Source organism: Polyodon spathula, chromosome 5 (genome assembly GCF_017654505.1).
Source record: "Polyodon spathula isolate WHYD16114869_AA chromosome 5, ASM1765450v1, whole genome shotgun sequence".
Classification (NCBI taxonomy): Eukaryota; Metazoa; Chordata; class Actinopteri; order Acipenseriformes; family Polyodontidae; genus Polyodon; species Polyodon spathula.
This window is the reverse complement of record NC_054538.1, coordinates 4,312,589-4,330,996: the sequence shown is the minus strand read 5'-3', so window position 1 is coordinate 4,330,996 and position 18,408 is coordinate 4,312,589. Positions and strand designations below refer to the sequence as shown.

The 18,408-nt window shown below is 38.4% G+C and overlaps 1 protein-coding gene across 6 annotated transcripts in view; it reads left to right on the top strand.

Annotated features, from left to right (window-relative positions):
• LOC121315454 (transcription regulator protein BACH2-like) overlaps positions 1-18,408 on the top strand; it is a 74,413-nt gene that overhangs the window by 36,513 nt on the left and 19,492 nt on the right. For 4 of the 6 annotated variants that reach the window (XM_041249562.1, XM_041249559.1, XM_041249561.1 and 1 more), the window contains one exon: positions 17,650-17,901. In XM_041249562.1, the coding sequence (XP_041105496.1) occupies positions 17,662-17,901 (240 nt within the window). In that variant the 5' untranslated portion in view covers positions 17,650-17,661. Of the gene's footprint in view, positions 1-13,069; positions 13,272-13,615; positions 13,768-17,649; positions 17,902-18,408 lie in introns of those variants that run through there. The other 2 variants (XM_041249558.1, XM_041249563.1) reach the window with 2 other exon arrangements.

Sequence of the window (18,408 nt, the reverse complement as noted above, 5' to 3'; positions counted from 1 at the left end):
AGCACAGCCCCTCAACCCTCCACACACATTTAGCTATACTGTACATAGTAGGATATCCATGTATTACTGAAGGTAATATATGGATACCCTTGTGATGCTAATATTAAAGAAGACGTGGTTCAGCTGTACAGTTGGTTTTTTTTAAACAGTGTTTCAGTGCTGTACAGGCGTTCTATATCATTATCCATTAGTGCTTCAGCTTTATTTGGATGATTGCCTTTACCTTGTTTCAATTTTCTGTTCCTCTCCGGTTTCTCAGAGATGCGAATGTACCAGCTTTATATCATTTTTTTTTTCTCATTTTGTTGATCATTAATGAACATTTCTGTGCTGTGGGTGTTGTCGAGTGATTGAAAACGAGACATTTTGTGTTTGAATTGAAAGTGATGGTCTCGGAGTTGAATGGATCACAGTATATTTTCCACAGGAGGAGATATTATGCCTTTTTTTTCGAATGGCTCAGGATGCAAATATAGCCTTCCATCCTCTCTCTCTCCCCAACTCCTCTACACATATTTATCTACTACCTATCTCGTGTGTGTGTGTATATATATATATATATATATATATATATATATGCGGATTCAGCTAAGTCATTCAGAAGAACTGCTGGTTTATGACACTACAATATGCATATTCCTTTGTTGAAATATGAAAAGCAGAAATAATTTTTGCACCTGGATATTAAACCACAAAGTGTAGTGCAACATTTAAAGCAGAAATGAAAGCAGTATAATTATAGTAATGAATGGGACGCTAACACTGTTTCAGTGTGCAGTTTGTTACTGAATCACTAAAACTTCCAGTCTGTAATTTGTCTATTATTCACACTTTGTAGGCTTGGTTTTTAGTTATAGAATGAGTGACTTCATTAGTATCAGGTAAAAAAAAACAAAAAAAACAAGCATATACAGTATTTAGGTGTTCAGCATTTCAACTCTCCAAACCATAGACCTGCGGATCGTATGTTGTTTCCAGTAGAGGAGGTGTACAATCAAAAGCTGTTAGACAATGGGAAAACTTCTGGATTTTATTGTCCCATGGAATTAACCTGGAAGACAACACATCTTCTTTTAGGACTGGAACTGTCTGTGTCACACTGCTGTTGTGGAAAATCACTATGCCACTATCAACTAAACTTCATTGTACTTTGTTGGAAACAGATATTGGAAATGCTGCATTTGGTTAAATATCATTTTTTTTATTCCCCCAGTTTTGTGAAAAAAAAGTAGATTATTACAGTCCTTTTTCTGTTTTTTTCTTTGGCTTCATTTATAAACTTGGAAACTAAATCAAGACCTCCAAACAAATCGACAAAATGTCTTTTCGTCTACGTTAATTTTTTCCATTTAACTTTTACTACACTTTTTGATGACTGTAGTGCTTTGGAAGGAACCAAGCTAACTCGACACCAAAAGGTTTTGTATTTAATCACTGAGCATGTATAGCACAGGCAGCCACAGCACAAGCGTTCCCCTCGCCACATGCCTCAACCCTATACTGCAAGCATTCTCCTCTCCACATACTTCAACCCTATACTGCAAGCATTCCTCTCTTCACACACCTCAACCCTGTACTGCAAGCATTCCCCTCTCCACATACCTCAACCCTATACTACAAGCATTCCTCTCTTCACACATCTCAACCGTATACTGCAAGCATCCCCCTCTCCACATACCTCAACCCTATACTGCAAGCATTCCTCTCTCCACATGCCTCAACCCTATAATGCAAGCATTCCTCTCTCTACATGCCTCAACCCTATACTGCAAGCATTCCTCTCTCCACATGCCTCAACCCTATACTGCAAGCATTCCTCTCTCTACATGCCTCAACCCTATACTGCAAGCATTCCCCTCTCCACACACCTCAACCCTATACTGCAAGCATTCCTCTCTCCACATGCCTCAACCCTATAATGCAAGCATTCCTCTCTCTACATGCCTCAACCCTATACTGCAAGCATTTCCTTCTCCACACACCACAACCCTATACTGCAAGCATTCCTTTCTCCACATACCTCAACCCTATACTACAAGTGTTCCCCTCTCGACACACCTCAACCCTGTACTGCAAGCGTTCCCCTCTCCACACACCTCAACCCTGTACTGCAAGCGTTCCCCTCTCCACATGCCTCAGTCCTATACTACAAGTGTTCCCCTCTCGACACACCTCAACCCTGTACTGCAAGCGTTCCCCTCTCCACACACCTCAACCCTGTACTGCAAGCGTTCCCCTCTCCACATGCCTCAGTCCTATACTACAAGCGTTCCCCTCTCCACACACCTCAACCCTGTACTGCAAGCGTTCCCCTCTCCACATGCCTCAGTCCTATATTACAAGCGTTCCTCTCTCCACATGCCTCAACCCTATACTGCAAGCATTCCCCTCTCCACACACCTCAACCCAATACTGAAGAGGCCTCTCTGGAGGAGAGGAGAAGCTAGTTTGGTCTCCATATCCAAAAGTGCTCATTAGAGCTAACTATGGTGGAAGATTTACAATGTGAATGCTACTCAATAAGAACAGGCCTACACCACTGGGTTCTTTTCCCAGGGTCCACCAGACAACCAGTAGAGAGCAATGACATGCTGGCATCCCGTCTCATCTAATCCCCTGAGGAATCCCGTGTGACAGATTTATGGATTTCAGCAGCAGTATCAGCACTAAGTTAGTGAGTCACCCGTTAACATACTCCACAGCTGCCTCTCTCCATTGAGAATGAACTGACCAGAAGTACTCTAAATATCGGAAGAAATTGGGCATGTAAATTTGAAGGGGAGAAATACTTTTAAAATAAATAAATACATTTAAAAAAAAAAACCCCAATTGGTTGCACATGCAAGACTGTAGGCAGATGAAAAGTCAAACCGTACGTCCTTGTTAAGGGTGTTATGTTGTCAAGGATGATATAGAAATGTCACAGCACCATTCTATGTTAAGCTGTTTTTTTATGCAAGATACAATCTGTTATAATTAAGAAACAGCTTTTTTCTTTTTTGCTAAATCTCTTAGCCATATGCAAACTGACGATGATACAGCAGTGTGACAAAAAGACTAGTATCACAGTCAAACATCCATTTCATTCGGTGATGAAGTTCAGATATCAGCTTCCATGTATTGTCTAAAGCTACACAGATCACAAGCAATGGGAATGTTTGTTTCTTTTTGGAAAATAATCCACAGACTAGGCAGGTGTGTAAATATAGATTTAAACGTTCTTTTGTAAGAGGTTCTAACTTGCTCTCATTTTGTAAGAAAGTTCTAACCTCTCATTTAACCAGAGCGAAGCACGATGTGACTTTGCCACATGAGAAAGGAAGTTTTGCTTTCACTGTGCTCTCATTCCTGCCTCCAACACAGGGCTCAGACTCCTCTCGCCTTCATTTGGGGGCATTTGCGGTTTTAGTTTATTGCAGAGTGACACGCATTTTAGATGTGTCTTTCTTTGTTTTACTGTTTCTTTTAGATATTCCTCTTAAGTGAAATGTGAATTCAGTGAGCTCTGTGGCATGCTTTGGACCAATTTGAATATTTGAATACTGGTGAGGACTGATGCAGACAGTTTTTTTTTTTTTTTTTTTTTTACACCCCCTCTTATGTTTTCTTATGTACATATAACTTACAGTTAGAAATACAGGGAACTCCCACAACATATTTCCATTAAGGTCAGCACTGGAATCCTGTTCTCTGCAGAGGTGTGAATGGGAGATATGAATTATTTAGTGGGCACATGAACACTGTAGCTTTAAATAGACACAGAACCACACAAAACAAAACACTGATATTTACATCAAATATGATGCACACGATGGAAGAATTTAAAGCTGGTTGTTTTTTTAAGACTGCACTGCAGTTCAGTTCAGTGGTATGGACTTCATAGCACACATCTTTTCAAAGTCAGTTGGCATGATAAAGCATTTTGTTAAGCATTTTGTTTTGTTTTCTTCCTTTTTATCTTTATTTTTCAATAAGAAATTAAATATTATGAGTACAATTATCCCATTAAAGTTGTTTTTTTTCATTTGGTCCAAATTCTGCCTACTGAGCCATTTTTAATTTACTCTCAACAATGGAAAAGTTATGTTTTAACACATCTTTATTTATTTATCCTGTTTAAGTTGATGTACTGTATCAGCTGTGATATTTAATATAAGAGATAGCATTTTAACGGCAGTTACCTCCCACACAGGGTTTCCGTTGAGAGTTAAACTGAAGAGTCACAGACCAATTTAAAACGTGTCATTGTCTCGGTAGAATGTGTGAGTGGCTTTTACAGTGGGCACATGCTTCGACCGTGGAGGGATCAGACTGAACAAGAGCGTAAGAACACATTCACATTACTGCTCGCAATATCTAACCCTGCATTTCTCATTGGCTTCAAGCTTAAAATGTGTATGGGATTGTTGTCTTCAAGATTACTTATTATTTTATGTGCTTATTTATTTATTTATTTATTTAATACCTCATTTGCTTTTATCACCAAGCTTTAATTATACTGCTGTCCTCACGACGGGACACGTATTTGAACCATCCAGGAATGATCCATCTTACTGGCATTTTATAACCTGGCACAAATATGCTGGGAATGGTTGTTGGTGTTGTTTTTTGCAGAATCACACAGGTGAGTCTGCTAATTCCTGTCTTGTTAAACCTTACAGTTATTGTGTCTTCAAAAAAATTAAGCAATGCAATAAAAAAATGAGTGTGGGAGTCTTTTGTGGCAATTACCACATGTCTATATATATATATATATATATATATATATATATATATATATATATATATATATATATATATATATGAAACCACAGCATGCTAGACCAGCATTGCAGAAATCAGCTAATAATTACTGTACAATACCACTTTATACTGTAGTGAGATAATTAGGCTTTACATTAGTTGAGTTTGGAGCCATGGTTAAGTTACAGCTGTATTAATCTATATTTACAGACTGACTCTGGTCATATTCACAAGGGTTTGCTTTTGTGCTGCTGCACTCCAGTTGTAAATGATAAAAATGACACTGTAGCGCTTGACAGTGCTGTGTTCTATATTGAGCAGCATAAGGTTTGCCGTTGTGTGTTAGTAGGAGTGTTTGTGTAGGTGGTTTAACTATACCAGTTTTGTTCAATAATCTTTTCCATTTCTTGCCCTTTTGATGATTTTAAAAAGCAGGATTGTGTACGTACTTGTTAAGCCATACATTTTCAGCACTTGAATTCAATTGTATGACTGAGCTGCAGTCTAGCCCCTGTCCTCTGCAAGAGAAGGGTCATTGGACAGGGCAAGTTTAACATCATTGTCAAGTAGTCTTTTATATTCTCCCTTCTTTGTTAGTGTAAGTTTGCTACTACTATCGGGGAGTCCTGGCAACAGGACATGTAAAAGGCCACTGACTTGCCTCAGATTTGCTTAGACTTACATTAGACTGGCGCTATATAAAATAAAGATTGACTGATTATAGCTTAAGATGTTATCAGCAATTACTTTGAAAAGATCAAAGCTACTAAAGAAGGTTAACCAAGTAGTCTCTCAGGTTGTGATGGTTCAAGTCTAGGTTCCTATTTGTCTATTTTGCAACGCCTTGGGGTTTGGACTTGAGCTTATAATAACCAGCCCAGTCTCGAACATAGATTGGATTTGAATTGAACATATCTTGGACTTGAACACAGCTTGACAATATACCATAGCATACATGGCAAATCTAGCTGATTTAACATGCAGTGTAATTTATACCCGACACAGTTCAGAGCTGGCTTGGGGAGAAGGCTGGTGTTAATAGCTTCTATCTGTAAGTTCAGAAGAGGACCTGATTGTGTCTTGTATGTCATTGTTTTTGAATCAGTGTGCTAAAATGTACAGCTTGATTGTATTATCTGTTCATGTAGGTACAGTATTACTGTGGCAATAGTCGCTAAATAGCAAACCCATTTCTGCCAGGTTTATTAATGCTGTATATTGCCTCTGGTGCCTTGGGTTTCTGGTTCAGATCTCCGGAGAGCTGGTGTTCTCTTTCTGCCTACATGTTGGATCATTCTCACAATTCATTTTGTACTGTGCATTGCTAAAATTGTAAATAGCAGTTTCCTGTTTTGTGCTGCACATTTTCTATTTACGATCTGTAGATTTTGTAAAATTGTTTAAACATTTTCAGTATTCTAGTCGGAAAGTACAGATTTTATGAAATAAAAACAACATGTGACTTTGAAGTTCAGTTCCTACAGCGTAGAGGATCTTTGACTGGCCGTGGTAATCATTTAGAAGTCATGCCTGGTGGAACACATTAGTGAAACAGAAGAGCACAGCTGTATGCTTTATTGGAGAATATGAGGAAACAGACAGTTTTTTTTTTTTTTTTAATTAAAAATAACCTGCATCGCTTGTTTATTTGTTACCAAATTAAAACCCCCTATGAGTCATGCTGGTTTCACAACCACAGTTATTGTGGGCAGTAATTATTCATCCAAGGTGCATGTATTAATCCTAAGCTATAAATGTGAGTCGAGACAAGTATTCTTTAAGTTTCAAGTTTTTTTTTTTTTTTTTTAATTCACTGTTTTAACAGAAACATGGTACTGTGTGGATTTTAATTTTTAAGTGGAAGAAACGTTGCAGGGTGGGAAACTTCAAATCGCTAATCTACTGCTCCAGGTAATCTTTTGTTTTATAACACGAGACATAAAGACAATAAAGTGCATGCCAGTGGAAAGGAAGTGGTTGTAGAAGTACTGTTGTTGTTGTTTTCTTTTTCAAAGGTGTTTGAATCAGCATGTGACGTTCTCTTGCATGGTGTTCAGTAGTTATTCCAGAACCCCTCCAGTCTGTCTGCACACCCTTTCCTGTAACACTTCTATAGAAATATGATCTCTTTGGATGTACCGGCAGGGTTTTCTGCGTCATTCGTTCTACAGCACATGTTTTTTAGCGGTGGGAAAATTTAAGGAGTGTGCTTCTGATTTAGTAACCCTGTATTTATTCACCCTCTCGTGACCATGCATGTTTGGAAAACAGGTTTGTTAGAAATTGAGAGATTGTACACAAGCTCCAGGCTGTCTGATTGCTGTACTCTATGTACTGTATAATTTTCTAAACTCAAAAAAGGCTTTAGCAAAATACTAATATGGATTGATCCAGTGAGATAGAAGCTTGTGCCTGTCTTAAACAGGGATGGACGGTACATGTGAAAGGATGTTCTTATACCTGTCAGTTAATTGCTAGCACGAGTGTATTACAGTATGTCTGATGCATGATATTTCCAGCATATGCCGTTGGATATTATAGAAAACAATAATAGATGGTAATTAAGATGGCAAAGTGAACAGTGTTTAGATTTAGGAGAGAAAAAAAAACCTCTCAGCAATAAATGTAATGGGATTCATATAATTACTGACTGTTAAAAAGCAGACCTCAAAAGCTAGTTTGTTTGTTAGAGTTCTTTCCTCTTGTCGTTTCTGTATGGTTAACACGCACAGTGCAAAACAACCTGTCCGACTTACATTGGTCTGTAATGTCATTTTGTAAATTGTCAAACACTATATTGCAGTGGTTTGTTTTGCAATAGTTGTCACTGGTTTTCTTTGTGTAGTATACTTGCGTTACTGATGTACCTGACCTGTTTGTTTATAATGCCCGACTCTGAGATGTAATATTTCTACATATCCAATGGAACCCTGGAGCTAACTCAGTTGGATATGGAAGGTTCAACTGTAATCTTTTTCATAACATTATCAATATTTTAGGTGCATTTTCCTGTAACCCCTCGAGAATTTGTTGAAGCACATTCTTGTTTATAGCTTCGTTTCTTGGCAGCTGGAGGAGGATTTGGCAGTTCCTATAACAGTAATGATTACACAGCCTGACAAAGGAGGTCCTTCATTCCTTTAGCCTGTGTCATCCAACTGCCTTGTTCATTAAAACACAATCTTTTATAAACCTTTTTATAAAATCCTATAAAGACCAATAAAAGGATGAGGTGGTGTGAATGTATAAATACACTGAATTCATATTCTAAAAATGTAAAAAAATAACAGTAAAAAAGTGTAATATTGAAATAGGTATAGATCATCGCACATCCTGTATTACACTGGGGCTTCAGTAGCTTTGTATTCTATACCATTACAACAGTTCATTGTGTTGTGCAGTGTACGAAAGAGTTGCAACAAATTCTTTCAGACACTGGTCCTTATTTTTGCTTGCTGCCCTTTTATACACCTTTTACAAAGCATAGGCCATGAAATCAGACGATTTGCATAGTATTGCAAGCAGTTATGGAAATCGCTGAACAGCAATCATGTTGGTCTGCCGTCAAGGTTATTAATTGAGGAGAGGGGTAGATCTGAACAAGCATAAAACAGAAGGGCAGATTGGAAGGTGAAATCCCATTCCAGTGCGAATGAAGGGAGAATACCCATGTATCAGTGTCATGGCATATACAAATGATCCTGCTGTTGAGTGCTGCAGCAGGTACCATGGGAATTCATCCTTCTGGTGCATTACGTTACTCTGCCAGACCTGGAGGAATGATGTTTGAATGGAGTAAAGCAAATCCCAAGCCAGAGATATTACAAGTGGCTGCAGGCTTTGAAATCTACGCTTTCATGCACACGTCTTGCAAAACCATGTTACATCCACGCATTTTCAATTATGAATATGTAACATGTGCAGCGTGAAACAAACCGAAGAAATCATCAGGAATGGGTAATGCACTGTTTGAATTCTATGCAGACAGTTTTTGTCCGTTTCTGACAATCAGAATTACCGAAGAGGTTTTTTGGTGCCTATGAATAAACTTTAGTTGATTTGTGAAGCCTCGTGTAAAAATGTCTTTGTGTGCCTCTTCTTGGTGTTCTGTGCTTCCTTGAACAGCCTAGGAAAATTGAAGGCTGTACTCATTCACATTGCAAGACATGGATTATTCCTCTTTTTTTTTTTTTATTTAGAGTGACCAATTATTGTTTTTATTTATTTTCCCCCAATTTGGAATGTCCAGTGTTTTTTCTCCTCACCGCAGAGGGTCCCCACACAGCACAGATGTTCTGAGGACGTGTGAGCATCCCAAGCCTAAAAAATCAATTTTACAGCAAGCAGTCCAGAGCAGAGGTGATACTGAAGAACAGAGATCAGCCCTGCTTTTTATCCAGTCTGAATGAGCTCGGTGTCTGGCCAGTAGGGTTGTCTGTTGCGTGTTGAGGAGAAATAATCCCTGATGGTTTCCCAACCCCCAGCCCTTTGGGGTCCCCAGCAAAGTTCGGCCCCTTTGCACAGCCCGTCCAAGCTGTGTGGCTCATCCTGCATTCCCAACGACAGTGCTTTGACTGGATGAGCCACTTAGGGGACCCCAGGATTATTCCTTTTATTGTATGACGACATGCATGAAGGGAATGGTATGGTGCAGATCATTTCATCAGTTTGTAGCAGTGGCTGTAAATATGATAAGATTTTGTTTAGTTTATTGGTTTTAAAATAATTCAAACATAATAGACATTTTAGGCACTGCAGGGAAGACTTTGTTATTTTCTCAGTGCAAATTAAGTATTAACTTGTGTAGTCTCTCGTTCTAAAAACGAGAATCAAAGTGGGTGTCAGATAAATCTAATCAGAATAAAACATTGGGGTGCCATACCATTCAATCCACTTCACATTTTTCAGCAGTTATTTTTCTGTTCAATTCAAAAGTATTGTGCATGAGTCAGTGTTAAATGGATGCCAAGGTTTGAAATGAATTGAAATATTGGAATAAAAACAACACAGATTTCCGTTCTTTCTTGCAAGCTTGTCGTGTTTGGTAATAGTCTTACGTTGTATTATATCTGCAGATTTATTTTCCACTCATGAATCAGCAGTTAAAGTACTTTTTTCACACAACAAACACTGCTACTCATTTGCATTAAGCCTGGTTTTTGAAAAGGAAAGCTGAAGTGGTGTACAGTATAATAATGTGATTCATCATCCAGTTCTGCCACAGCATCTTTTCTTTTAAGCCAATTGAAAGTGTTTTTGTAACGTTAATGCTTCTATTATTGTAGACTGATGATAAGTAGTAAGTGCTGTATAACAGTGATATAATTACTGTAATATTTTTACATAATTATCTTTTTTCTTTTTTTTCCTTTTACCGGTTCCTCTGGGAAAATAGTTCATTATTCAATATATTTTAACCATTATGAGAGTTACCAATTTATTCTGTTTATCTCTTAACAACTGGACAGTGAAATTGTGCAATGAACATATAGTGCTTACTATCTAAAGCAAACAGCAGACATTGTTCCTGTGGGTTTGGCTCGGTTGTAGCGCAAGGTGATTTATACTATTGTATACAGTATGTTACTGAGCTACTGTACATTGCGTTTTACACAGCCATGTATTTCTTTACTTTGTGCTGTATTATACAGTGCTATAAAAGATTGCTGATTTCCTTTGTACACGAGACTGGATGGCACATGCAGCCTTTAAATGTATATTTCAGTTAGATTAATGCTCTGTGCTGTTGACTTCAAGTACTGATTTTTCATGAGTTAATTGAAGTGACTTTACATACAGTGGCTAAAACTGTTAGAAAACAATGACACGTCATCATTGCTTACAACTGTCTATTTAATTCATGGCCAGCTCTAATAGTTATAGGATGCTTTAGGTAATGCATGGGGAGATAAGGTAATTAAAATACTTTACTGAACCCTTTATACTTTGTAAGGCAGTTGTGATTTGTAACAAAAGGAGCAGCTATCAGTATGAGTAGATTTTTTCATTTCCTTGAGACTTCTGTGTTGAATACATTGAGTCAAATGCTGGGTGACTGCTTAGTGAATTCCAATCAGCCCTATAGCAATGCAGTTTTTAAGGTGCTTGTTGCTTTTTCATTACACATTGTGAAGTGGGTCTAGCTGTCCACTCCCCTCCTGAAACTCTTCTGAACACCACCACACTTTGAGTTCAGATTGATCTCACTCGGTCAAGGCTGTCCTTGAATGGTTCTCAATTCAAAGTCAGCAAGGAGAGATCATTTAGTACTGTGTACGTCCAAGCTGTGGGAAAGCTGGCGAGATTAGGGTTCAGTTAGCTTGAACATTAAATTCTAGCACCTGCCTCTAACTGAGATGGTTGGTACACTAACAGAATTTCCTGATCACACACACAAAGGGGCTGCACTGTTCCTTTCTGCCTACTGATTCTAATCCTGGTATTTCCAGCAGCCAGATTAACCTGCATATGATATGAAACTGAACTGAAAGTTCTTTATGCTTTATTCTTAGTGTTATACTGTTATATGCATAATTTTAAAGAGGAGACGATTATCTATTCAGAGATAACAGGGTTTTTAATTAAGGGGTCTGAGTGAGGAAAAATGAGCAATACAGTCCACACTCCTAGTCTTGCTGTAAATCATCTGTTGTTTCTAAACGATTGAACACTACAGTGTGTGTGTGTGTGTGTGTGTGTGTGTGTGTTTATGCAGTGCGCCAGATAAGGGGCGTACCGTCGTAATTCCCGACCAAAATCTGCCATTTTACAACCTGTCAGAATTATTGAGGATTTGTTTTACAGCCGTGGAAAAACAAACACGACCCATTCCGCTTTAACGGTAGTACAGAAATTCATGCCAGAGTTCTTGTAGAGCTGATTTCCGAAGTTCTTCACAGATCTGCGCAGTTCACACAATATAACTGCAGAAATATTCGCTTTTCAACCGGCAGAAGTTGGTGCACACACAATATGGTTACAGTTCATTAGGTGCATTTGCAGAGATCATGCTGCGCAGATTCTGTGCAGAATATGACCAGTTTAGCCAGTGATCTTCCAAGAATGATCTCCATGAACGCATCCATTAGCTAAATTGGTCAGATTCTGCACAGAATCTGCGCAGAATGATCTCTGAACGCACCTAGCCTCTCAGTCTCTCTCTCTCACGCGGTAAACTGTCGCTCAGAAGCCAAACTAAGGTGAAGCACGCAGTTCGCCCTTTCTAAAAAACGTCACAAAGAAAAGTTTTACTCGTATTTTAAGCATACCAATTGTAATGAAGAACCTGAAGGTGCTAACCTTGAATTACGCAACCTGAGGTAAAAAAAGAAAAAAAATAAGGTTTATAGGTGCCTACAAAACAAGGTTTTCTAGTTGCAGTGATAAATAGTGCAGGGTATGGTTGACTGTACCACAGTGTTGTTGGAAAGTTGAAACAAATTACAGTATGTTGTGCCATACATTGCATATTTATTGTTCAGAGTAAGTGGTATACAGGTATATCATTAGAGGGTATATCATAAAAGGATCATTTTTGAGGAAGCGTCTAAAGAAATGCAGATTTTGCCAGTACACACCATGTATGATAAGAAAGTAATGGAATTGTTACACTGCTAGTCTATACCATACACTCCATTAAAACAAACAAACAAATAAACGATTTTAATTCCTTGTAACAACTATAATGGACTATATCTTATTTGAGAAGGGAAAACTGAAAACTTATGTTAATTTTTTTTTTCATGAAAATCCCTATAGGGCTATACAAATTATACTGATATTTTCTGTTTTAATGCAATGTTTTATATTGCAAAACAACTACAAAAGTTGCAAAATAAACAAACTAAATACATTGGGTTATGATGCATGATTAATGTTTTACACAACAGTGTGCAATATATCTATTTATAGTAATTTAAGGTAAAGAATAAAAGCAGGGTGTAAAGCCCCTTGAGGATTCTGTACCAGTAGTGACTAAAGTTTACTCAAAGGATTAGTCTGCAAAAGACTACAAAAATAGAAAAGCCAGGGTAAAACCTGACTTACTTCATTATCACAAAGCTGTGCTGCTGCAGTTTGTGGGAAATTCTAAATTCTAAACTGTAATCTATACAGTTGTAGTCAAAAGTTTACATATCCCAGTGGAAATTTATAATTTTTAGAAATTTCTCGAAAACAAATAATTATAGGAAAAATCTTTTGACGCAGAAGTTTAGCTTTTGTAGATGAGTAAAAAAAGTTACAAGAAATAGATGTCTGCAATTATTTATTTCAGCAATATTTTTGCAAAACTCCAAAAATTCACGTTGTCACCTTGTACTGCCAGGTTGGACACGACCTCTGGAGACCTCCCTGATGAACACCCTCCACCAATTTCCAGAATTGCGTCTTGGAGATCACAGAGAGATAGTCATGTTATGTTTTAGATGTCGCCCAACCATCATCCGCAGTCTGCCTCTTCTCCTGCCTTCACTGAATCCTGGCCTGATTGTTTTTTCCAGCCCCTCGTTTCTCATCACTTGGCTGAAGTAAGATCATTTCTGCTTCACATTCATGGCCTCCAATGGTAGGGTTGTTCCAGTCTGTTCCATTATCAAAGCGTTCGTTCTTCTGTCAGTCCATGTCACTCTTAGCATTCGTCTCCAACACCACATCTCAGACGCATTGATCTTGCCTCTCTTGATTGTCCTTATCGTCCATGACTCGCACCCGTAGAAAGCCACAGGGAATAGCATCGCTTTCACCAGCCTGTTCTTATTCTCCGTTGTTATATGTTTGTCTTTCCAAATCCTAACCAAACCAGTCATTGCTGCTGTTCCTAACCCTAAACGCCTCTTGATCTCAACTTTGCAATCTCCATTTTCATCAGTTACGGACCCAAGAAAGGAAGAACTCTTCACCACCTCTAGCCGTTCATTCCCAGTTCTGAAGTCGGACATCTTCTTGTTGGACATCACCTTTGTTTTCTTGAGATTGAGGAAAAGGCCAGTTTTCTCACTTGCTTTCTTCACAGACTCCAGCAGGGTCAGTAGGTCCGCTTTCTTCTATGCCAGTAAGGTGGTGTCGCCTGCATGGTTGTTAAGCTTTCTTCCTCCTATTTACGTTCCTTCTCTCAACTCTCTCATGTAGCTTTTATTCCTCATCCACAAAAGCAAAACTTTTGCTACAAAAGATTTTTCCTATAATTTTACTTGTTTTCAAGAAATTTCTAGAAATTATAAATTCCAATTATTATGTAAACTTTTGACTACAACTGTATATATATTTATATAGAATTGGGAAGACAGGGTTGTTGTGCCATGCAGCTCTTTCTGTAGAAGGAAGATACAGTAAAATACAGTAAAACCTTTTAAAGGCTTTTAAAGTGGTGGCATGCTCGTCCCAGCCACAGACCACGCAATTGAAATACAGTTCATGTTACCGGCTAGCTTCACAGGAAATAACTTTTGCTGGATTGTAAATTATTTTGTGTCATTCTATTTTCTGTATTTGTAAACAGTAGGTTTTGATTATTCAGTTGTACTATGTTGAACAATCCTGATTGCCTTGTGTGTAAAGCCATGTAATGAACTTTCTTTACAGTCTGAAGTACATTTTATTAGTGGGTTTGGGGGACAAGAGGATTAGTGATAGGATCTATTATTAATTCCCTGCGGTGCTTGTGTACTGTTGCTAATGAGCCGCTGAACTGGTTTTCATGTCAAAAAGGTTAATGCAGAGTGTGGCTTTCACAGAAAGCATTACAAGTATTATTATCCTGCTGCTTTTGTAATAACGACTGTGATGCCTAAAAAAATAGTTTGTCTTTTTGTGCCATTCAAAGTGGGTGCAGTAGATGATATTGGTGTAAAGGGTTGCGTTTTATTGCATCAGATAATGTTTTAACGTTCCCTTGCCAGCCGAGCTGGAGTGCTTTACCATTGTAATTGACCCCAGGCCTGCCTGTCAGTACTACCGCATGTGTAAAAGGGCTGGAATGTAACGGTAACGTCTGCTATACAGTGCAGGCCTCTTAACAACAGCGCAACATGCATTCATGTACACATTTTAAAAATACACATTTAATAAAAACACTTAGACGGCTGCTTATTAAAGCTGCCCTCTTCTCACAGCTTGGTTACGCAACACAGTGGAGCTTTTACATTGGCTCAGACACTTGCCCTTATAACTATTTGTTTTTTTTGTTTCTTGTTTTTTCATTTAAATCATCATACAATACATATCAATAACCCATAAAGACCCTGGTGGCAATGAAATTGTATTTATTATGTAACAAATCTTGAAGATGATGATATACTTTTTTACAGATTACTTTGTAGAACTCTGCCCATAAAGACTGCCACTGGTACAATGGAATCGTATGTTTCTTGTATGAGTTGAATTGGTGGTTTAAATTCAGTAATATTAACAGATGAAGGCAGTCAGAACAGGAACACACCCCTGCTGTTTTTTATTGACAAACTTTATAAGAACAGTCTGCACCGACTGTTATATGTGTATATATCTTTGATGTCTTATTAACTGTATGAAATGCTTTAGGTCAAGTTTCCAGTTGCTTTGTCTGGTAAGTTTATCATTTTGAGATTTCACACAAGGTCTTTTGAAGTGGTTTAGTTTATAGATACAGTTTGATGAATAGATTAAATTACATTGAAATATACCCAAACACAAATCGCAAAAATAAAAGGTTAAAGATATATCTTTAGATATATCAGAATATCATGTCTCCCTCTCAGAAATAAATCCCAGGTCTTACTAAAGATGCTGTGTTAAAAGTGGTACATGTACTGCTTGATTGCTTAAGAACAGTTGGGGTGTACAAGAGGGAAAAGTAATTATTCGGCATATGTTTAAAATATGTTTTAGACTTTAACTCAGTTTGACTTGTGAAGCCAATGTTCAATGTGTCCAGCCACCGTACTGTAAACTCACTTCCTGTGCTGTAGTTATTAGTAGCCCACCTGAGCTCTATCTGCCGGTTCCTAATTACCTGCTGCACAGAAAGGGAATTTATAGTTTGGTGCAGCTGATCATTTGGGTAGTAAACAAAAAAAAAAAAAAGGTCTGTCTTACTGTAATGGAATTGCGTTCTAGACAGCCCCTTAGAAAACATAGAACCCTTTGAATTTTATACTGCTAAATCATGCAGGGGCTCTGCAATAACACATTTCAGATAATGGACATTTTAATATATAGCTTTTAAATTCCTGTTTTATGTTGGGTTATCATAGAGACCAGGGACAGGAGAAGAATTAAATATAATATCATAGTTTTTAGTTTATTTTTTCTGTGCCACACTTTTTCATCAAAAGAAACCTTTGACACGGTAATAGGTCCCTGTGACAAAGTGCCCGCCCCTGTGTATATTATCTGTTATGTGTTGCGTGTGGTGTGTTTAAATGTTGGTGTATAGACATTGGTACACGGGATATAAACGGGTCTGTGTAACACGAATGTTTAAAAATGTATATGTGTATTTAGGCATGAGGATTGCACAGCACTTCACGTGCAAGTAAAATGTAGTAATATGTGAGCACGGGGAATTGCACTTTTTAATTCACGTGCTGGGATTCAAGTGAATAATTAATTGGTAATTGAATCCCAGCACAACAGTATATATAGATGCACGTTGTCACTTACTCGCGGTTGGGTGTTCGGGAGTGGAGAACGGGAGATAGAGATAGAGATAGAGATAGAGAAGTGTAAATATAGATTTCAATTGTTTGTGTAGCGTTCGACCACTCTGTGTTTTGTCCGTGTCTATTCGTTTTGTTTGTCTGTTTATTTTGGCGCGAAGTGCCGTGTCCTGTCTTTTGTTTGTTAAACCCTTTTATTTTACAATAAACTGGCGCCAGCCAGCGTCATCATCATTTCATTTCATCCGTCCTGTGTTTTGTGTATTTCATTCCTTTTCCTGGTTCTGACGCCGCCCACTTCGGCCGTCTCTGTGACAGTCCCCCAGTAGAACTTCACTATTCAGCTAAAAGGCATGCACATAATTACATTCTGCACAAGTCACAGCTCTGATCATTTTGACAAGCAGTGTGCAGCCGCCTCTTTTGTTGAGGCTATTACAGTGGTTTGCTTTTTTTTTTTTTTGCTGACAGCTACAAATCTTACTTTACCAGTGGGATACTGCAAGTGAATGTCTGGGGCCAGCAGTGAGGCAGGCAGGCAGGCAGGTGAAGTGGGAACAAGGACAATCAAGTGGAATTGTTTTCAAATTACACTTCAAAACCTTTTCATTTTGACACTTGGGTAATAACGTATTATGGCTGTTTTTAATACTGAAATATTATAAAATTACAATAAGTTTCCTCCTGCTGTGAAAGAGCACACTGTTACATGATCGATGTGACAAGATGTAAAATCCTGTTAAAGTCAGCTTTACCAGTAGCGAACCAGTAAACATCTGCATATCGGTCATTTAAATACAACCCACATTTCTGAACAGGAATGTAATTATACACAGCAAAAAAAGAGAGTCCTCTAAAAAGGAAAAGGGAAGTATATACTGTATTATATAAGCAATTAAATATAACACAAAACTAAAGTGTATAATTAACAACTGCTACCAAAAGAAAAAAGAAACAGAATGTTCTTTTCCGAGCGATCTTATTGCATGTGTGTGGGTCACCCTGACCCTTTCAGTGCACATGCTTGTTATAAACTGGCAGCCGCTGGTCCCTTTCTTGTTATTTATGTAAAGGGACGCCCCTTTTACAACTCCAGTGTTTTTGCATGAAATCCCCTGAGGGTGTGGGGAATCATGGTTCAGTTGTAAAATGAAAGTCTGTTCTGCTTGCTGGAAGTGCAGCAGTTGTGAGAGTGAGACACGGAGGTGATGTCAGCCCTGCGGAATGCGATCCCTGTAACCCGATCCCTGCTGTCTTATTTCTGTTCCAGGGTGTGAGCGAAATGTCCGTGGATGAGCAGACTGAAGCCCCCATGTATGTGTATGAGTCAACAGTGCACTGTACCAACATCCTCCTGTGCCTCAATGACCAGCGGAAGCAGGATATCCTCTGTGATGTCACAGTGACAGTGGAGGGGAAGGAGTTCCGAGCTCACCGAGCTGTCCTGGCTGCCTGCAGCGAGTACTTCTTACAGGTTCTGGCAGGACAAGCCAAGTATGAGTCCGTCAGTTTGCCGGAGGAGGTATGTCAAGTCACATTAAACTGTACTGCACAGATACTGGAGGTTTGTAGCCTTTTGGCTAGGTCACAGCCTCTTCTGACAACAGCGTCCCCTGGCTGATGCTGCTTCCTGTGCTGTCAGAGTTCTGAGACAGGTTTTAAGATATTTGTTTGGGTTGTGGCGGATCAAGCTGGGTCTGGTTACTGGAGAGCCTAGATGATAATATTAGAAGGCTCTGTTACAATAAAGTCTTCTCTCTTTTCTCTGTGTCTGTGTCCATTTGATTTGCAACTTAAATGCATCAGACCACGTAATCTCATACAAGAAGTTTCCATTCAGGGTGATAGTCCAGCAAACTGTAAAATCTTATTTAAGCCCAGTGGAAAAGTACTTCAGAAAATATTTTTAATTTGTCAGAAAATGCAGTTTGTTTTGCCAAATGTAATACAAATCTGTGAATACATTTGCAGTTCAAAGGGAACCGGTGTTCCAGTTGATTTTTTTTTTTGCTGAGAAAAGCCATTTTTT